Source organism: Aulostomus chinensis, chromosome 6 (genome assembly GCF_037954235.1).
Source record: "Aulostomus chinensis isolate RoL2024-O1b breed Wild chromosome 6, RoL_Achi_v1.0, whole genome shotgun sequence".
Taxonomy (NCBI): domain Eukaryota; kingdom Metazoa; phylum Chordata; class Actinopteri; order Syngnathiformes; family Aulostomidae; genus Aulostomus; species Aulostomus chinensis.
The window spans coordinates 3,323,228-3,345,590 of record NC_141325.1 but is presented as its reverse complement, the minus strand read 5'-3'; the positions used below and the strand labels follow the sequence as shown (position 1 = coordinate 3,345,590).

At 45.8% G+C, this 22,363-nt stretch overlaps 1 protein-coding gene across 1 annotated transcript in view; it reads right to left on the bottom strand.

The window, feature by feature from the left end:
• Positions 1-22,363, bottom strand: part of LOC147259737 (GDNF family receptor alpha-2-like) — a 51,860-nt gene that overhangs the window by 16,793 nt on the left and 12,704 nt on the right. The window contains exon 4 of the mRNA XM_086205878.1: positions 10,933-11,311. Within this exon, the coding sequence (XP_086062004.1) occupies positions 10,933-11,311 (379 nt within the window). The remainder of the gene's footprint in view (positions 1-10,932; positions 11,312-22,363) is intronic.

Sequence of the window (22,363 nt, the reverse complement as noted above, 5' to 3'; positions counted from 1 at the left end):
CATGAGTGAAATGTGTTTACCGCCAAGAGCGAGAAGATGGTGAGATACATCCCGGGTACAGATATTTCTCTTCCAGACCGACTCTGCACACACACTGGAGCTACACAGCAAAATACCGACTTTCCAGTCCTTGTTTACGCTCCCTTGCAGGTCGATTGCTGTTTAATTCTAATTGTTTATTTGCGCGCTGGGCTGTGCCGCGTGTCTCACTCAGGCCTGAGGACAACATGGTTCCTAATGGGGTTTTTTTTTTTTATTTTGGCTTCTGGTAAGTGTGGAGGCTTGCTAGTTAATTTAGCCATGCCAGTTCGCAGGAGCTCACATTGCTGATAGCATCTCTTGTTTAACTACCACAGAGACATCAGACCAAACCTCAGCGTGATTCCAGTAAGGCTATTCTCAGCCACGGACCATCAATGGTAACCGACCAGTTGGAGGCAGCCAGGCGAGGCTCCAGCTAGCAAGTAGCCCTGCACGCTAGCTTCTGTCAGTGCGGCCGTCAAAAACAACTCCACACTGGCAATTTATCCTGATTCACTGCCAGCTCACACCTCTGACCACATCTCACGCTTATCCTCCAGAGAGCTTAAAGCCAGCTCACACCTCAACATGACCCCCCCCAGTATGATGTTAGCTGTGGCTAGCTGTTGCTTCCCAGGTGGTTGGCACTCACAGTTCCCACCGAACACAGCCCAGGCAGGGCCTCCAACATCGGCTCCATCGGTATCAGTTCTGGTGCACAAACACTGGACAAGCGTCCTCTTACAGCTCCCACTGTTCGGTTTTGAAATGAACTCTGGGAGATGTGGTCCAAAAAAACTCACCTGTAATTGCAGCTTTTCACCAAAGGCGCCTCGCAAGGCAATGTCACCTAAATCTTCAAGATGACCGACATGCGGTGACGCCACTGGGAGACTGAAATCCCAGTGGCAGCAGAGATGGAACCCTGTCATGTCGTTTTCCTCACTGTTCTCCTCGACTCTTCCACGCGTCACCAGTGGCAGAGTCACTGTGACTGTTGAAGTTACTGGCGATAATGTTTTTGATACGCTCGGCATATCAAAATATTGCTCTTTTGCTCAGCGAGCCAAGTTGCTAGAGTTGTTACTATGGCAACGTGCGTCCACGACTTGGAGGGGGGGCCGAGCTTGTGAAGGAGCACTGGAGGGAAGAATGTGTTTGTATGGCTGTTGATTTCAAATACCAACAAATCTTTTTTTTTCTTTCTTTCCCTCTCCAGCGTCAGTGAGTCGGCGCTTAAAAACAGCAGTCCATCGGAAGTCTGTTGTCTATAAACACGGCGTCTTCTATGGAGGATAACGCCCGTCAAAATGCCCCGTTAAACGCTCCTATCGCTCCCATCAGCCTTCAGCCTGGAGAGGTGGTAGGAGCCGTATCTCTCACTCATGTACACAAACATGACAACAACCATGACACAATAACTGACAACACAATAGCGGCAACAGGAAGCAAATGAGTAAACAAAAGATGCATCACCCTCCTCCTCCTCCTCCTCCTCCGCCTCTTCCTCTCCTCTCTCATTAATGCTCTGTTGTCCCTTACTCTGATTGTCATCACAGCCTCAAGTGCTCATGTGAAAAGTCACAGCGAAGGAATGTGACCCTGGCTAAATCAATCAGACTCCGCAGCCTTCGGTGGTCTTTTGTCACTTGATGTTAAATGCCAACGCAAACAACGAAGCTTGGCAACACTGAGACTTGAGTATTACGCTCTTTTTCAGCAGCCCGCCTCAATATGTCATAAAAATTACAACCAAAATCCAAACAATGCTGCACTGACCTTGTGCATTGAACTCTGGAGATTTTGATTAAAAAGTATGTCTGAGCTATTTTGCCTTTCCAGAAAAGACATTTTTCTGCGTCTTATTATTTGGTCTACAAAGGTGTTTTGTCGTTGCTCAGTTTTAGCGATGTGACCCTGACACAGTCTCCGGTCAGAGGGGTACCCGAAGCCATTTTCTCGTAAATGCTGCTTCTTTTTTCTTTTCTTTTTTTGGGCTAACACTGCTCTCATTGGGATTCAATCTTCTAAAAAGGGCAATATGGACAGATGGCATTCAGCAAGAACACGAGGCAGCTTAGCTGTCATATGACAGAGTTCGGCCCCCTTACTCAGCAGAGAATTCACTCCAAACAAAAAACACAAAAACAACAACAACAACAAAAAAACTGTCTGGTGATGCATCATCCAGCATTATTAGGCTGCAAATCTATTTTTTCAAAAAATCTAAATTTGCACTGAACCCACTTTTTGCTGTATCCTGAAACGCTCGCTCATGCATGATTAGAACGTTCCTTGTTTGGCGACCGTAAAATCGTCTTGCAATTGATTGTTTCTTTTACTTTCTCAATTTGTCTGACTTACTCTCCGTCTGCCACTCGCTACACCACCCCCTGCAGATGCCTTACAACCCCCTACTGAATATTATGTCATTGGAATGAATGCTAAATCAAGCATACACACACACACACACACACACACACACACACACACACACACACACACACACATGCACACACACACACACACAGCCCAACACTGTGTGTCTGGTGAGGGGTGAGTAGATTATTCAAGGTTATCTGAACTCACTAAATACTATCTGAGTAAGGCAAACAGCCACCCCTAACACACAAGGTGTAGAAGTCAAACAAACGGGTAAACACTCTCTGAAAAGTGACAGGACACGTTAGTAGTGCGCTACACAGCAGCTATTATCAGTGATTAAAGCCACGTAGGAAATACAAAAGAGAAAATCTAAAAGGAAGGGTCATGGCGTCGGTCTTAGCGATGCTCTTGAAGAGCAAAGAGGTTCAGAAGGAGAGGAGCGAAGAGTGAAAGAGCAGGAGCCATAATTGAAATATTTAAAGCCACACGTCGACGTTCTGTGGATGAATCCCATTGATAATGTTTGTATTAATAATAGATCTGGAACCGATGGAGGACGGGGCTGCGACGAAAGGATGGGCCCTCGTCAGTAATGACTTCAGTTTCCCACTATCACATGTTCCCTTAGCAGTAGCGCTTAGAAAAGTAAAGGGGCATATACGAATGCATACGTGTGAATTGAATGCACACTCCTTTTCTTGGCCGCTCTCTCATGAGCCCATCTCAACCAAAGCTCAGGTGATACAGCAGAAAGCTGAGGTACAGTATTCATGGGGTAAATATCACCGACTGGCACGGCACTTGCTTGCAAAACCAAGGCCTCCAGAGCGTCTGCAGGGGTTTGATTGCTGAACAGACCATATGCACATGGCGGCCACATGTATGCAACGAATCTGGTCATTTCTTATAATTTCATGGCTTCCCACTTCACCAGCAAATGAAGAAAAAGAAGAAAAAAAACAGACAGAAAATCTGTATTGACAACGGGTCGTATTTCAAGGTAGCAGAGCATATTTGATCATCCATTAGCAGCCTTTAGACAACGGCTAAGGTTAGCACTCACCGTTGCCAGCTCGGGCTGCCAACTGTCCTGTATTTAGGGCCAAACTGATATATTCCATATGGGACCTCCCATGTCTCGTGGTCTGTCTGCCAAAGGAATTTCTCTATTAGATGAATCGGCTCTTGAGGCTCAAGCACCAAATGTTTTCCTGAAGGCAACAAATCTCGTAGGTTTTTAAAAGAGCCTCAACTTGATGTCACCCCCGCCCCCGCCCCTCCCCCAGTCTCCCTTCAGCTCTTGATTTAAATGACAGGTATTCAACACAGCAACTCCACCAAACCATGTAATGTCACGAAACCCCGTTGCAAACACAGCGTAAAACTTCTTTGGATTAAAAGAGTGGAGAAGGGGAGACGAAATGAAGGGAAAAGGGTGAAGGAGAGAAGAGGAAATGAGAATCTGGTGGAGGGTGGAAGGAAGTAGAGAGAAGCAGATGTACAACAACAAGACATTAATCTTCCTAATCCTAAATTTATGATCAGAATCTTTTTTTTTTGTTTGTTCCATATTTCAGCATAAATCTTTGCCTGTTTTCAGGCAGTGAAAGTGACTTGTCCTCAGGATTTGTTGAATCATTGTTTCAAAAGTTTGATAAGATACAAAAGAGGATGTAGGCTCGACAAGGTCATTCTTTCCCATGCAATCATGTCTTGAAGGGCCATCAACTATAAAAAAAAATGTCTAAAAAGATAGCGCCTACAGCTATCAAACACTAAAAAATTATTCTACCCACGGGTTTGGGATTTGTAATCTGGACAAGCGTGTTTTGCTCGCCTCCTCATCCCACAAAAAAAAAAAAAAAAAATCCGTGCTAAAGTGCTTGTGACACTCGCTGATGTCACACCTGAGCTGCTCCAGCAGAGGAGGTGGAGAAAAGTGAAGTAAAACATCTACGCTTTGTTGACATCTGACAATACCAGCTGACATCAATACCGCAGGCGCACGCCGGACTGATAATGGCTTACCAACCTGCCTTTGTTTACGAGTTGCACTCAAGCACACAGCAGTGGGACATCATCAACCTGAAGCTGAAGTCAGAGGAACGCTGCTGCCGCGTGAAGACGCTATATTGACTGATTTCTGACCTCGAAGCTCTATGTGTCTGCAAAGAATTGTTGCTAATGTAATTATCGCTCATGACGTGTTAGAAAACCCCCCAGCTTGCAGCCGTTTGTGAGCGGGAAGGTTTAACAATGACACACCAATCACCAACAGAAGGAGAAAAGGAAGAAATACAAAGTTATGCTAAGTGCGATCGGATCATCCCCAAGTGGGGAACGTTTAGCAACAACACATCTGTGCCGTTTAATAGGACACTTCTAGCTAGCTAGCTGCAGGTGTAAACCGCAGCAGGCTCTGTCTCCAGATGGAGGTAAGATTTAACAGATCCAGGTTATGTTTCGTGTGTGTGTGTGTGTGTGTGTGTGTGTGTGTGTGTGTGTGTGTGTGTGTGTGTGTGTGTAAGAGAGAGTGAGTCTACAAGTGTTCTGTAAGCAAACACGGCCTTGTACAGTACATCTTCCTGAACTGGGTCAGGTTACCTGTACAGTGATCGATCGTCTCTCAGCTCAACACTTTGGAAACCAGTGGCCAAAAAACTCAATGAGAGAGCACCCGGTGAGCCCGGAGACCAGGGGACATAAATCAAAGACAGAAGTGTTGCATTGATCCATCAGACAGTCAATACACAACACATATAACTCAATGCTCCTTGGGTTAAGCATCATTGGGCTTGTGTTGTGTGAACTGGAATGGAAATGGATAGGGACTCTCTCTCTCTCTCTCTCTCTCTCTCTGCTTACACACATGCATGTACAGTACACACACACACACACACACACACACACACACACACATATGCTTACGACCCCAAAACAGCGCATCCAAATATAGCCTATTGTCACTCTGTGGACTCAGCAGTCCTAGAAGAATAGATGTTGGATGAAGCCTGGTTAGAAGATGTGAGAGGAGAGGAAGAGAAGAAAATAAGGGAACAGTAGCTCACAGGCATGCTTCTGTGTGTTTGTGCAGGATTACAGGATAAAATAACATAACTGCAGCAGAAGTACAACCAAGTGTAAGAAATAAAAGCTGTTCCACTTAATGCTTGTTCGCTGTCCATCTACAGTCCCTAGATCTCCTCAGTTTGTCAACATCGCTTCCACGGAGACCAGGAATAGAATGAAATCTTGCAGCGCAATATGCCACCTAAGCCCCAGCCAAAATCATATTTGAAATCCTTTCAAATATTTATTTTTTGTTTGAATGAGCTCTGAGCTCCACCTGGAAAAATCTGAACGGACTCCAAAAGTGAAATCACAGCAAACCTGGCATCCTCGCGTATGAACTCCAGGTAAAATTAAAAGCATTTGAAGGCATTTCCATTATGTAAAGTAAAGAACTGCTGCACTCAAATGTTACAAGAAATGATTTTTTTTTTAAAAAGGAGGTATGTGTTTGTAAATGTTTGGCATGTGATGAGCTGTGACCCTTTCTAGGGTGCGTGGAGCTAAGCGTGTCTTTGAGAACGCTGCAAAGATCCATAGCTGTGCGACCAAACCACTGACCTCCAACCCGCCTCAGCAGCTTTACGGCCTGGATCGATCCCGTGACCCTCCCTCCTTCTCCTCCTCCTCCTCTCTCTGTCTCATTATCTCTGCCTCCTCTCTCGTTCTCTCATCGTCTCTCCTCCTCCCCCTCCTCCTCTCTCGATCTGTCCCTAGTGTTAAAATTAAACAGGCTCGGGCTAGCTCCGCATCCCCCGGTTTGGAGTCCGACAGGCGTCCCCGGGGAGACAGGCCTGTCGTTGAATGATCATCCCCTGCTTTTATCAACGCATCTGTGAGAGGAAACTTTCCTCCACTGCTTTACTGGAGTGAGTTGTGTTTTTAAAAGTTTGGGGAAGGTTTCTTTTTATGTATTCAGCACCAAGGTTGCGCAAAATAATGTCTTTATTGTTTCTCCATTAGCATGACAAATGAGGTTACAATTCAATTTGCTTGAACAACATAATGAAGGTGCTGAACGAGAACACACCGCGTTTGGTATCAGATGCAGTGAAATGAAGAAATTAGTTTCAATTGTCTTCTCGTCCGTCATCTGTCACTTTATTGAGACTGTGGTTGACTCTCCACTAACGCACCCTGAAGATGAATCATTTCCATCATTCCAACACGTAAACCTTTCAAAGAGCTTAACTAGCGTTGTCACAAGTGTCTTCGAATGCTGCATTTATTTATTAAACGACGTGGGGCTTTTTGCTTGCGCTTCTCACGGCAGGATTCACAGACATTCACAGAATATTCCAGAGGAATATGAAATGTTGCCGTGTCCCGGGACGGTTGCACGCTGCGAGAAGTCCAACTCTCGCTGAGTGTGTTTGTCTGAGTTCATACTCACTACGCTTAACGGAAGTTGCAATCACAGCATTTTAATGAGATATTTAAGGTTTTTTTTTTGTATGCTTGTGTGCCACGCTAGCCAGCAGGCAGCGCTGTGCAGCGTAAATGTCACTGGAGACGTTAGCATTCAGAACTTCCAGCTTCCCTGTTAGCGTGTCTGTCTCCCACGTCTTGGTCACAGGTTCGAGTCCAGCAGGGGACTACGCTTGTCCACACCTGCACAAACCCCTGCAATTAAACCCACAAGCTAAACCTTCCTTCACCTTTCAGTGGGAAATACAATATTTTCGGGCAGTAGCGAGGATGCTGTGGTTAAGGTGTGGTTAGGCTTGGGTGGAGTTATTCGCTCCACGCCGACCGACGCGCTGACATGACGCGAGGCAGAGCTTTGACGTGAAAACATTTGGGCCTTTTGTGCATTGTGCTGGCTCCTTCCTGACGTCGCAAACTGTCGGGGTAGAAGAGTCGAGGAGTCTCATCGTTTACAAAATGTTGACCTGCAAAACGGGAGGTGTGCTGCGAGAAGAGGAGCTGCTTTGCTCGATTGATACCTCAAATGTGAACGTACCCACCTAATGTACCTTGAAAAGCTCACCTGTGTAGAAATCTGAGTCAGTTTGTTTGAGTTTGATGAAGGGTGACACCCAACTGAGCTTCTTCACAACAGGAGGGGCAGACCCCAACCCCCCCCCCACCCATCCTGAATTCTCCTTTTTCTTTCCTTTTCCTCTTTTTGGTGTTTACATTGAGCATATCGGTCTCTTACATTTTTCTACGCCTGTAGCACAGTGCCTCATCTTACCCTCAAAATTCCTGAAATTCCCACCAGGAACTCTTATTTTGTATCTATTTTTCCGTCTCCCTTGATTTTCCTCAGTGAGGATTCGTACAGATTTCCGTACTTTCTCACTTCTGCCGCCAGCAGCTGCCACCAACCATTTTCCCCCGCAGGTCCGTTTAGCGAGAAAACCATGGACGTGCGCATCTCATGGGACCCTCACGATGGGGCATGTCTGCTTAAGGGATTAATAAATCTTAAGGCACCGAAAAAAAGAACACTTGGTTAGGGCCAAGGAAATATCACGGTTTGGGTTGAAATACAAATATAGACATAAGATAGCAGCTGCAAAAATCCCGGCGCGTCGCTCCCGGCTTGTGATTACACGAGCGTGTTTGTTTGGGGGTTTTGGGGGGGGGTGGGTGTGTGGCTACTTTTCTTTGGAAAGTTGACAGCCTGAAATGCTGCTTCCTGAAGTGATTGCGTCTAATGAGTTAATACAATTAGACAAGCACACTTGAACTATTCTTGACTTTTGGCAAAGTCCCGTGATGAAAATCTGACATCATGTGACGGACGGGGGACACCAGACGAGACGAGGACGGACAGCTTTGGAATATTTTACAGCATGTTTGCCGTCATGGACACCTCAAGGATGAAGGGAGAACATCACTAATCAGAGCTTTGCCAATCCAGCAAAGACTTTTGAATCATGGTGACATCACCGGGACATTGAGACTTACAAGGCGGCACGTATCAAGTGCAACGGGTTATTGGATGGCGACATGTTCCAGCTCAAAGTGATTGTGCGTGTGCGTGTGTGTGTGTGTGTGTGTGTGTGTGTGTGTAATAGTTGGAGTGTCAGTGAGCATGCCAGTCCGCGCGGAGGAGAGTGTAGATGCTCATCGAGCTGTTGACCTCGGTGGGGCATCGCGCAGCCACAGATAATGAGCTTTGATGTTCTATTACATCTTTCTCAAAACGCAGGTGCACAGCTGACACCTGACGGCCTAAAGGTCAAAGAGAGCAGCTCAGCCTGAAAACAGATTACACAACGCAGGCAAGCAGGTAATTATCAAGACAATCATAAATCGGAGGGAGAGGAGATGGAGTTTTCCTGCTTTAGCAGCGTGGTGGATGGATTCAGTGACGGTGGAGAGGAATTGAGTTTTCGCTCAGCCTGGAAGGCTGCTCACCTCTGTGGGAACAGGATAAATGTGAAGTACCCAGATATATTTCTCCAAAGGGATTTCTGTGCATGACTAACAAGATTAATATTATTTTTGAGACTATAAAGCATTCGCAATTCTCACAAAAGGCATCTAAGGAAAAGGTAAACAAAACATTCAGTCAAAATATCAAGAGACCGAAAAAAACGAGTGGAATGAAATATTTCTCCCTCTCAGGTCTATCATTGCTAATGTGTCGAATATTTACCGTTTAATATGCAGAAGAAATTAGTCTATAAATTAGTTGAGTTTTTTCAAATTACCATAGTTCATTCATTTATGACCACATATGGCTTTATTTATTCCAAAACTGTCGCATTGACGCGGGCAGGGACGAACCGGAAGGCGCTCTCATGAAGTCGGGCAGCTAGTGTCTGAATTAAAGAACAAAAACTCACGATTATTATTGAATTGTATCAGCTGCCTAATCATGTGTCACGCTGGGAAATGGAAAATTAGCCCAAGGTTTTCGCTTCTGATTATTGTCACATCACGGGTATTATTTTTAGCAGTGAACTTTCAAGGGTCGAACACTCGGTCGAACACCATTAAGCTCATAAATGAGCTTTTAACTGCTTGGAATTATTCAAATGTCCCAGGTTTTTTTTTTTTTTTTTTTAAATGCTATTAGACTAATGAAGGCCTTCAAGCGGATGGATGTGTATCTTATTGATGGCACATGCATCTGGAGGGGAAGAAGATGTTGACAGCTGATTGGCTGGATAGCACCACCGCTGCGTATCACCTGCTCTCAGCAGCACGAACACGAGGAAACATGTCACGGCTGGGTAGGTGTGAATTGAATCCGCCTGCTTGAATCCAATAGAGGCGCCATGCAGCCAAAGTGATCCGCTAATGTTTTGTGCAGCTTAATTGAGCGTTGTCCCTTCAACTTAGCATCACATCTTCATCTTGCATTTAATAGCTGCGGCTTCCCCGAAAGTCTGATTACTTTCCTGGCAAAGTTACAGCAGAGAAATGTGAAAGTTAAGAATGCCATGGGAGGAAGGTAATTGCCGTCGAGCAGCAACACTCCGGCACAGATTCAGTTCCCTTTTGTGATTTTTCTATGAGAATAAAAAGACGATAATGAGTATCAGGTACGTTTAGCAGGACCTTCTCTTGAGTTTAGCTCTAAATTCTGTCTGTCGACCCGACAAATCAAAGCGTTGGACCGACACAGACATGTTCAGAAATGGATCGCGCCAAAATAAAATATCACATAACAAATGAAATAACAATGATCATAATAGACAATAAGATCTGATGAAGATCAGGGGGACATGGGTTGGATTTAACCACCTCAACACAAATTAGAAACGCTGAGTGCAGGGCCTGTTGTTTGAGGAGTCTCCCTGACAATCTCCGGCTTTGATCTCTTGACTTTGATCTCGGTCATTATGACTGCCATCTTAGCCAGCAAGTATTGGACGTGTTGCCGTTTCACCAGAGACAAAGACAAAGTTTGGGAACGTCTGGGAAGTCGGCGACGGCGGTTTGCTGATGTGGTTTCGTCTCCTGCCTTGCAGCTTTATTCTTTGCTATTCCTTCTCGCAAAGTTGAGGTAGTTTTTGCTCATCATGCGGTTTCCATAAAAAGCAAAATGCATATTTAAATCCTTTATGGAAACATGGATTATGAGGCAGATTTTTACCAGACTTGGCGGAGGAACTTCTGAACTGTTTGATGTAACCGAAGTATGAGTTCTTTTTCTTTTTTACATCTAGTTTGGCTGAGTTGGCTTGGTGAAGGCTTGCATTCTCAAAGCCGTCTCTAGTTTACGTGTTTTTTGGAAGGTGTCGGGATGGACGAGTGTCAGGAGCACGCGCCACTGAATCACCTTAAGATGACGTATTTCTGCTTTCATGGTCACTCGCTTTTAAAGCATTTTTACATGAAACCATAAAACGTATTTTTGTTGACTGAAGTTTCGGTCACTGGGGTAGAACACTATCATTTTATCACCTAGAGCTTCTAGCAGTACAGCAGACCTTTCTCACCACCACACACACACACACACACACACACACACACACACACATGCTGGTCTTTCACCTGCAGAGAGAGTCCTGGCGGCAGACCCTCCGCAGCTCCAGACAGTTGGGTTTATCCTTATCTTTATAGGAGCAATCAGGCACAATAGTCTGCCTGCGTCGCTCGGCGCAGCCCTCGCTCTGACAGGGGCAGAAGAGCAGCCGGTGGCTGAACTCCGTGGGCACGCGGTCCAGGAATAACCTCAGTGCTTTGTGACAGCGCTTCCTGCTGCAGACTTCACCCTTGTTGGGACCCTCCTTGCTGCAGGTAGCTATGTAGGCGGAGCGGTGCTTCTTGCAGACGCTGTTGAGATTGCAGGCTTTTGCTGCATCGAGACAGGGGTTGCAGGTTTTCTCAGCATCGGCACAGTGGAAGCCTTTTGGGGCCACTGTGAGCATCCCTGCAAGAAGGCACAAAGAAGAGAGGGGCCTGACTTTTAGAGAAAACCTGAAGGGGGAAAAAGCACTTTAACAACAAAACATTTTCAGTCTCACAATCATTTCAGGCCTCCCTGAAACAGAAACACTTTCCAAAATCAGGATGAACAGTTTGGAGTCATGAGGAGGAGGTTTGTTGTGATTGCTGGTATATAAGCCAGCACAACCTGGATAAAATAACAAAAGAAACACACATCTTTCCATTGATAGTCTGAGTCAACATCATCAATCTGATCTCGTTGACAGTGGGCTCAGCTGCAAAGTGCGATCAACAAACAAAACAATAATCCCCCCCATCTCTGCCCAACGGGAGGTTCATTGCAAATGTTGCCTTCAATATCATCTCTGCTTCTCTGTTTCTCCAAACAACAGTGAGCCACTTGAGGGATGTCTGCAGCGAGCACCCCCCCCCCCCCCCATCCACTCTAACTGAATTATTGATTCAGTCCGTTTCAGACCTTGAGTGAAATATAAATGAATTAAGCAGTAATTCCAAATTGGATGTTATTAAATCATTAATTTCCAGGTAAAACCCTGTGATATTAATATTAGTGCACCATCCAGTCGCACCGAGTCATACCTCTGTCTCTGTTTTCCTTGTCATATCTGTATTATTGGAGTAAATATCGACAAGAAGGCATAATAAAGTGTACAATGGTCAATGGGGAGTTATTCTAGCTTAAATAATGTAACGTTTGCCCAAAACGTGCCACAGCTCCCGCAGTAAAACATACCGTTTTGCTCTCCTGGTACCGGATGTTTCCAGTGCAAGAGCTTGTCGTTTTATTTATTATTTTCAAGTACAATCACAAACTGAAACACAGCAATTACCTCTCAGGCTTGCACGTCATATTTGTGGAAAACAGATCAGGTCATTAGGTGTGTTTGGCTGTTGTCAGATACATCAGAAACCAGGGTACAAAATACACCACCTTTTGAATCAAGTGCTCCTCTAGCCCCCCCCCCCCCCCCCATTTTATTCAGGCTATATTAGAGAATTTAACCTCTCTCTCCTGTAGATAATGATATTTCAGAGGTCGTGGCGGCTCTGTGACACCCAGAGAGATTTATCTCTTATTCAACAGAACCAATCTCACTCTGTGTCTATCAGACAGCCCGGAGCAGCAAGGAGAGACTTTATTTTAGATGGGTGTGCCACAGACGCTGTATTGTTTCCATGTGGAGAAATGCACGATATCAATCCTAGAAATGGGGATACACAGAACCCAGCACATTGCAGGATGGGAGTGTTAGGTGGGTGGGTGGGGGTAGACTCACAAAATTAATGATTTTGTGGTTTCAGATCACATCAGATAAAACAAAACCCACAGCTACTGAGCAATAGCACAAGTAGAATCTCAGGATTTCATCACAGACAGAGGAGAGTGTAATAAATCTAGCTTTCCTTTACCCAGCGCTTTCATTTAGATGCATCAAGGTTAAATGCAGCAGCCCCCCCCCCCCCCCCCCCCCGAAAAAGGAAGAGAGTTGAGAGGCATGTTCGGAATTCAACAGATGTGTTTAAAATGGGACTTCCTTCTTCAGTGGATGTTCCACCGGGGAGAAACTTCCCTTAGTTGTTCAAGTAATACGAGTATTTCTCATGACACTTATCAAAATAAGACATCATCAAATGAAAAACTTGTTTATCTTTGCGCTCTCTGGAGGGTGGAGGATAAACACTCCTCAACAGATGGCAGCTTACCGTCCTCGGTCTTGCTGGTGTATTGTACATGAATGAAAAGGCAGACAGAGTTGTCCAGCTCAGATCATTTCATTTTGCAACTCTCGACCCAAATCAAAGCTCACGGGCAGAAGAAAAAAAAAAAAAAAACGACCTTGTCCAGCGAGAGGAAACCTGGTTGATCTGTGATTACAATGGAAATCAAAAAATGGGCATGTGGAGGTAGAGTTGGAGCGAAAGTCAGCCAAGCTCAGCTGGACGGAGCCTAGAGGAGGGGTGGTGATCCAGCTGGAGGGAAGGTTTTCAGGTTTGGTTGTCCAGTGGCTCAGGCTACATTACATTGATGGATTGCAGCCCCTAAATCTCCCTTGGCCATCTGCAGGCTCTAATGTGGGCCACTGGGGGGTCCAGGATGAAAAGAAAATAGGAGGAGGATGAACTACTAAGATTTATCCGAGCAAGCCGGGTTGAAGCTGCTTTTGAGGCTGCAGCGATGGAGCGCCTTTTACGACCTCTGATTGGGGAGCTGGGATTGAATTTGGTGCTCAACCCAAAAAGATGTCCTGGGGTGAACATAAGACACAAAACCCACTTGATGGCTCTGACATCCTCACACACACACACACACACACACACACACACACACACACACACACACACACACACACACACTCACACACACACTCAGAATGATCAAACAACAGCAGGAGGAACAGAAGAAGGAAGCAAGGAAGTGAATTTGGGAGAGGAAATGTGCAGTATTGTGTTACAGACTGATAACTGATTTTCCGAGTGCATTACAATGAGCCCTTCCGCAAACATATTCGGCTATAATGTGAAGAGAAAGCTGGTTGATGAGCTAATGATAACAGATGTACAAAAGTGGAAAGACGGGGGGGGGGGGGGGGGGGACAGCTTTGAGACAGGAGATGAGACTTAAGCAGTTGATTACAGTGGCTGATCATGACGGATAGAGAGACGAAACGAGAGGACACAGATTGGACAGCCACTTACACAGACATGCTGGAGTGCTTTCAATTAATCTAGCTTAACTCAGGAGAGATGGGCGACTCTTGCTCGCAATAATTAACCCAGACCATCAGAGGCGCAATCAACGGCTCTCAGCATCACAATCGTCTGCACATATCTATTAACTTACCTAGCTGGCGGTGGATGTGTACATTAACAAGGGCGCAGCGGCGTGAGCGGGTGAGGAGGTAGATGGGTGCGTGCGGGGATTGATTAACAGATGCTACAAACACAAAACAATCACCGTCCCTCTCACATTGTTTTTTCCAATTATGACCTGCTACCTGCTGGCTGCTCCATGAACCAATGTCAGTGTGTGCGTACATGCGTATGGTTCCATGGTGACAACTGAAATTAATTTGGGCCCGAACAATATGAATTTAAATCAAATGTGTTGTGCTTGGTGGCTGCACGGATTGATGGATGGATGCTATAGACACAAAAGTCATTAAGTTACAGGGGATTTATTTCTTTTAACTGCCCAGTGGAGCAGTGGTCCTCCCTGTGGCCCCCCATCAAGAAGGTTGTGGGTGGAGCCCCGGCTGCAGCACGGGGTCTTTCTGGGTGAGTCTCCATGTTCTCCCTGTTCCTGTGTGGGTTCTCTCTGGTACTCCAGCTTCCCCCACAGTCCAAAGACATCAAGAGGGACCAGGTTAATCCAGACTCTAAATTGATCGTAGGCGTGGCTGGGAGAGCCAATGGTTGTCTGTCTCTATGTGTTGGCTCTGCCATGGACTGGTGACCTGTCCAGGGTGAAGGCTGCTGGGAGAGGCTCCACCTACCCATTACCCTTAACAGGATAAGCAGTAGAAAATGGAGGGATCCTTGTACAACAGGTACAAGGCATGAGAAATAAAACAGAGAGAAAGGAGTTTTTAACTTTTTACGCTACACATTGAGGCAAAAGATGCTGAGATTTAAGTCAAAATATTGAGTTTAACGTTGGAATCTCATGGTGAGAGTAAGAGCAGGAACACCTGACCTGGACCCGGTGCAGATGAGTGTGACTACCTGTGGATCATGTAGCTGTTTTCAGCATCATACGGTAGAGGGCACTATTGTGTGCACTTCCAGGTCTGAAAACAAATGAAGAAGAAGCTCCAGGAACCAGGATGCATCCAAATTGCCAAGTGGGTCTGATCGTAGGTCTCAGACCAGGTCGTAGGCTGTCCGAAACCACAACTGCCGCAAGTAGCGACCTACTTCGCAACCTAAATTCCAGCCTAAACACGCCCACATTGTAGGTCGGTTCAGGTGCATCCTACGGAGCAGCCTATGGCCCACAATGCACCGTGGACTTCTTCTTCGTCCCCTAACAACTTGTGGACGGGCAAGCCAAGTTAGCGCGATCAACAGTCTCCCATTCTGATGAACACCAACATTTATAGTCCTTGTGGATGACTAAAGGTGCGTTAATGTGCTTCATAATAGAGAATGAGTGAAAGGTGCGTTCAGAGTGGAGTGCAGTACCACAGTCAGGCCAGCAGGTGGGGCTTTCGTTGCTGCGGTCTACCTATTTGCGGTATCTGTGCTCTGCCAGCAGAGGTCGTGCTTCACTACCAATCTTCTATGGTGTCTGAATGGTGCCGCCGTGTTTAGGTCGTAGCGGTAGGACGTAGCAGGAGGACGTCGGTTGCCACTTGGCAATTCGGATGCAGCCCCAGAGTTTGCTGCAGATGGATCAGCGCTGCGGTTCTCCTGGGGGCCATTCGGTTCCACCAGCCTTATCACTATTCTTTATTTTTTACAGTACACAAACGGGGGGATATACAGGAGAGAGAGAGAGTGAGAGAGAGAGAGAGAGAGAGAGAGAGAGAGAGAGAACCCTCCAAAACTGAATGGATACAAACATCAAATTAACTTTATGCTTGGAAATCTCTTCTTTTCAAAAAAAAAAAAAGTATTTTTCTCAGCTTTTTGCCCGAAAGTGACAGTTTTGATGCGACTAAACCTCATTCAAGTGTTGATTAAAAAAAAAAAAGAGGGGATGCATGTAGAAGGACACAGTTTCTTTTGAGTAAAAAATAGAGGCTTTCATCTCATTCATCATCATTTGATTTGTTCAGTTTTTTTGCAATCGTGGAACAAAATATCCCGCAGGGGGTTTTGAAAATGCGTGAAAACATTCAGAAACCCCGGTGGCAGCTGGCAACCTTCTTTTTAAAGAAAAAATGCTGGGGGTGAAAGATTTGTGCCGATAAATGATGGGGTATCAGAATTGATCATGCAGAGCAGCTGATGGCGCCCGTGGTATCAGTGACGATGGAAGCAGCGGGAGAACACCGAGGTTCCTGCTGAAATACGAGAACACCAGACCCACCGTGAACCGTACTGTTCAGGCCTGAACGGTGTCTCTTAAACGGATCAATGATTTAGAGCGGCGCCTCTAAACTTTCTAAGTGCTCCAAATTCTGACAGTGAGACGAGTCCTTTGGTTACTTACCTGCGGTTGTAAAGTTCTTGGTAGGAGACAAATGTTCTCAGCTTTAAATCTCAATATTTACAAGTTTATTCTTAAAAAAAAAAAAAAAATCCACCTCTACTTTTTAGCCCTTCTTTAGATATCTTTTTTTTTTTTTTGGAACATCAAATATAAATCATAGACAGAGCTTCCAACCCAACATGCTATGTTTCCTGTTTGTTTACTCACAACTGCCTCATGTACATGAAAAATGTGGTTTCATCACATTTAGTTGATGTCAAGAGCGGTTAGAGTGTCGCCATCGCTTTTGAGTAATCCCGTCATTGGAATGTAAATAGGTTTTTAATAAGACTCTCTATTCAATGGGCATCTTGCCAGTGTAGTGGAAATATTGTATTCATCCATTTCTGCACATGTAGCACACGTGGGGAGGGAAAGAAAGACCGGCAGCAAAAAGAGGGAGAGAGGGAGAGAGGCAGAGGGGTAAAACCAGTGATAGGAGACACCTATAGGGAGGAAGAGGGAGAACGACTAAAGATTACCGAAGACCTGTGTTCCAGGGAGGAACCCGAGGAGAGATAATAAAGAGAGAGACAGAGAGGAGATGGACGAAGCACGTGTGGAGGAGAGGAAGGGGATAAAATGTTCACATACACTTTATCTGGATTTTGATGCTTTTTTTTTTCTCCCAGAGTACGAGATCTTCCTTCCCCAGTAATTGCTCTCCGTCAGCCTAATTTAAATTCTGCATTTCATATATCATCCCTTACTCAAGGGATGCTGCGCTGCAGAGGGGAGTTCAGCCCAGGTTAGGAAGAGGCTCTTGGCTCTGCGTATGTTCTCAGTAATTAGGAAAGGTGCCAAAGTTTGAATTTAATACGGCCCTGGGTGAGTGTGCAAGAGCTTGTTAGGGAAGTCTTTAGTCCAGACCCCGAGGAGCATGTCAAGCATTTCCGTGTCAAAGGGCTCATCAGTCATTAGCTCTGTACTCCGTGTCACAGCGGGGTCTCCAGAGGGGTGGCGGCGGGTGCACTGGATCTACAGCATCATCTCCCTCAGCCCTACTGAGCAAGTTATTTGAGCAGCCGTCATCAGAGGAAGACCGGCAAAGTTCATGAAATGTTCTCTTCTTTGGGATCAACTGAATTTTACCTCTGAACGTGAAATCATCTCTTCGAAGCCAGCCGGCGAGCGAGCCAGTGAGCGGACGTGAAACTGATGACAGAGGGCTAATTATTTATATGGCGGGTAGCCAGCGAGGGGGAAAGATGGGGAGCGGGTGTCCAAAGGAATTTTAAATCATCATACACTCACTTGCTGATACTTTTTCCAAGTATCTGCTTTCAGTTTCAGCTTCCTTGAAGCAATAATTCACAAAAAGAATTGTACTTTTCTCTCCAAGTATTCACAAATCATGTTGGAGCTCATGGAGACATTTGATTTTCTTGTTTTATGCTGCATCGCTTCTTTGTGACTCCAGATTGCAGCAAGAACCAGCCGTGCATATTTAGCTTGAAGCTAACGGCGCCCCGCAGCCACCAGTCGCCATTTTGCGGTTCGTTACTGTCAGTTTCCATCAGCGTCGACCTAAATATACGTGCCTGGCTCTTTCTGCATTCTGGAGTGGTGCATTTGAATTTTTTTTGTGAGCTCAAAGCACCTATTTCTGAGCAGCACAAAGGTTAACAAAAAACCCAACGTTTGGTTGACGTATCCCTTTAAGGATCACAAAACATGAGTGTCCTCAGCAGCCTTGTTAAGCTGGTGAGCTGCAGCAGTCACTGGTGATAATTTATAATGCAAACCTTACAAGCTTTGTGTGACGTGAACTCACACAACATCGTATCAGCAATCTGCCTCCCTCTTCATTAACAGCGGGCACGCAGGGAATAACCAAACAAACTGAATTATTCACTATTGTTTAAATCAAACGTGTTAGAATAACGCTGACGATAACAAAGGGGGTGAACTTTGAACAGCAACTCTCATTACTGACCCACATAAAAAAGCCTGCCAGCAAAGGGTAAAGTGATTAGAACATTCACAGACAATAATGAGGCATAAAAGCAAAGTAATATACACACACTGGCGCAATCATGAGCATATAGAGTCATACATACACAGGCTGCTCTCAGACCCCCGCAGGATGCATCCATGAAAACACCTCAGTGTTTGCTAAGTAATGCTAATTGTTATGTGGACAACGCGAAAATGTCAAACATGTCAGCAGCATGCTGCGCACGCCTCTTGAACCGGTCCTTTTCTCCCAGCTGTAGGAAAAAAAAGCTTTCTGAGTTTAATTGGATGGTGGGCACGGCGAGCCGCGAGGTGAGGAGCTTAGTACTGGGAGTTAGAGGGTCTGACTAAAGGTTGTTACACTTAATTCCTGGTTGAAACCTCTGAGTTCAAGATTCCACACCACCCTCCACTCTAAATAAGTTAATTAGCTCAGCATCGGGTCAAGAGAAGACATGTCATGGAGCACATTAACAATTACAGTTAATGATGTCTGTGCATGCTGTACATGCCATGCACCGGGGCTTTGAAAGGGTCCTGGTGCAAGTTCTCTCCCGCATCCTTCATCCAGGATGTCTTATTGTTTCAAGTCGATTGACGTGTGAAACTTCCCCGCCTTGAAGCCAAGAACACACCGGTGACTGTAACTCCAACACAACCTCCACAAGCACCAAGTCTCTGCTGCCTCCAGCTCCAGTCCTGAGCCCGGTCTTCATCAGAGATGCAGCGAATCATCGGGGACAACACTCGGTCTCTGAGTGACAACATATCGTGCTGTAAGTGCATCTTGAGATTCCTACCCATGCGTTGGTGAGGGAAGAGGCATGCTTCTATTCATAGTCGTCACTTCTTTGTCTCTGCATATCCGGAACAAACTGCCAGAGAATTCCAACTCTGCTGCATCTCTCGGTTCTCCGGGATCAAGGCTGAAAATCTTTCTGTTTGCTGCATTTCATGAAATCAAATTCGGAGCCCCTGATTAGCATCTCGCGCTGTACTGTCCCGCTTTGGCTGTCTTTTGTTCTGTTTTTTTTCTGTCTCTCTTTTTCATGTTCTCTATTTAACGCTTTTTAATTGTACTTGAAAGTCTTCCAGTGATGCTTTTCTTTTTCTTAACGTTGAATGGCCTTGTTGGAAATCTATATAAATAAATGTGCCTCGGCTTGCTGGGACGGAGATGACAAAGCCACTGCTGTGATCTCTCTCTCTGTCTTCCGCTGTCTGACTCTCTGCCGCCTATATGAAGCAGCTGAGTCGCTGGTATTCTTTCTAATGTCGTTACAAGGACCTGTCAGTGCTGAGAGAGAACGGCTACAACGTATGAGAGAGAAGCGTGTGAGCTGATCGGAACGCACACGATGGTTCTCTCACTGTCGGAGAACATCTGGGTTCGACTTCAACTTCCACTCCAGTCGCTACCAGTTTGATCCGTGCTGGATTTTTTTGATAACGTGTTGATAACAAACATGTCGGGCGTGACAGGTGAGTGGAGGTGCAGCATCGCACTTGATGCCGGAGTCCAGATTGTGTCAGATCCAGCATTGAACGCGTGGTGGACTCCATCTGCGGTCTCTGATGTGGCGCTTTAATTTACAACTGACAGAAAAGCTTTAAGATCTCAGCAGGTTTGTGCACCGTGGCTGCAACAATAAATGTAACCATACTGGTACAAACCATGTTCCAGTCTGCCTGGGTGTTCCCAATACTCCCAGTAGGTAGAGTTGGGCAGTAACAACTGAGGGACTCCATCTGTTTTCTCCCTCTTATCCTGTTAAGGGTCGTGGGGGGGTGGAGCCTATCCCAGCAGCCTTCCCCCTGGACGGGTCACCAGTCCATGGCAGGGCCAACGCATACAGACAGACAACCATTGGCTCTCACAGCTGCATGATTGCTAGGCTGATGACCCATGAACGAACGAGAACCTTTTAAATCAGGTTCTGAACGGGACCGAGGCTGAGACTGACTCACTGAGTCTGGCCGCAGGAGCAGTGAACCCTTCTTTCATTGGAAGAACTACAAATGGTTGTAGTCGGTCGCATTTCTGTGTCTGTAAGATTGTATCAAGCTTACAGGAAGGACACACAATCAGCGTGGAAGAAGGAATGTTTTAACATCTGTGGACAAGAATCAGAGCAGCAAAGGTCTGGGAGGGCTGATGGTTTACAGGTTTCAGCTTGAAAGAACCAATGCCAGGGATGCTGAAAAATTAAAAGTTGCTTTTTGAGTAAATAAATTGTGTTTTTCCTTCTGAGAACAAACTTCTACAGTACATGCACCACACAGCACTGTGCAGTACTACACAGTACAACATAGCTCTTGGTATTCTACTGATACCATGTTGAGTATAAGTATAAGACACAGTGGACTCTGTGATTTCAACCATCACCTGGCTGAGTGGCGACGTCCGGTACCGGTCCAAGGCCCGAGGGTTGACAACTCCTGCACCGGCGGAGCGCCAGGACAAAGACGCGTGCGCATTACGAAGGAAATGAAATTCAGCAACAACAAAAAAAGTTTTTACTGCACAGAAGCAAAATCATGAGATGGTTTCAAACCTTGAGTCCTGAGTCGAGTCTGAGGCTTCTTTTTTTTTGTTTTTAGGTGGAGTGTTAAGTCACTGACTGACGTCACTGCGCGTGCCACTCCAGTCCAAGTCGGAACTACCAGTTCCCGCACCGTGAAGGGTAGCGTGAGTCGGCCCTGGGAGAGGATGGGTTCCTGGAGCCCAGACAGAGGCTGGTTGTTGGCTGTAGGGGGCTGCAGGTGCACCGGCACAGACCCCGGTGATCCAGTTTGGAGAGACCACACAGGAGCCTGCGTGCGATAGCTTGTGAGTGAACCTCCCTGCCAGACACCTGAAGGGTTTTAGGCTCTTGCTAGTGCGTCTGCCTCCATACTGGTCGTCCAGTGGTGGACCTACTCTCTCAGGTCCCAGGGGCAGAGCTGGTTCTGGGTCTGGTTTTGTTGTAACTGGCAAAGTGCAGAAAGCACAAGTTGTGGGGGTTTTTTTTTGATGTTGTTTTTTTCTGACAAAGTGAAGGACACTCGGGTTGTCGGTGCTGCTGGGGAGAGTTGAAGGCGGCGGCGGCGGTTGGGAGGTACCCACAGGGCTGAACCGACTCTTTGTCCTTCTGTCTGTTCGTGTAGTTTTTGCATATCTTCAGTGTGAAGTCCCAACAGAACCAGAGGCCTGTAAAATAGTTTTAGGTATCACTTGGGCCGCTGCGGCGCATACAGTAGCACTGAGTTCCTCTTCTTCTTTTTTTCCATTTCTATCACAAGTTCTGTCCCTTATCTTTGGCCCAGACAAAACGTATAAAATAGCAGAGATTATTTTTCAATTTCCTTCCTTTCCTCTTGGAGAATATACATTCCCCTCTCCTCATCAACCAGACCAGATATCATATATTCCCCGGGTCTCCATACAGCTCAACATTTATAGACATGATTACGAACACTTTTGTAAGCTTTAGTAATCATATGAAGAAGTATTTCAATCAAACAAGTGTATAATTACTTATCTGTTTGCCTGTGGTTATTATTCTGTCTTCAGAAATGATAAATAAGGAGGAAAGCTTGCGGCAAGAAAGATTTCTGAGAGCAAATCCAATATTTCACCTTGGAGAGAATGGAGGAAAAAAGCTGAATCCAAATCGGTGAAGTAATGAGTCCCCTGTTGTATATTAATACATCGATGGCCACTGTATACAACACTCTTCATTTTCCCACAGTATCTGAAATCAGATACTGTGGGCTTAAAATCAGCAGCTGCGCTCTCTTCCTGTTGTTTTGCTTGACTGTCGATAGGCAGATGCGCCATAACGGATGACAAAGAAGCGAAGACGCGAGCCGAGAGCAGCGATT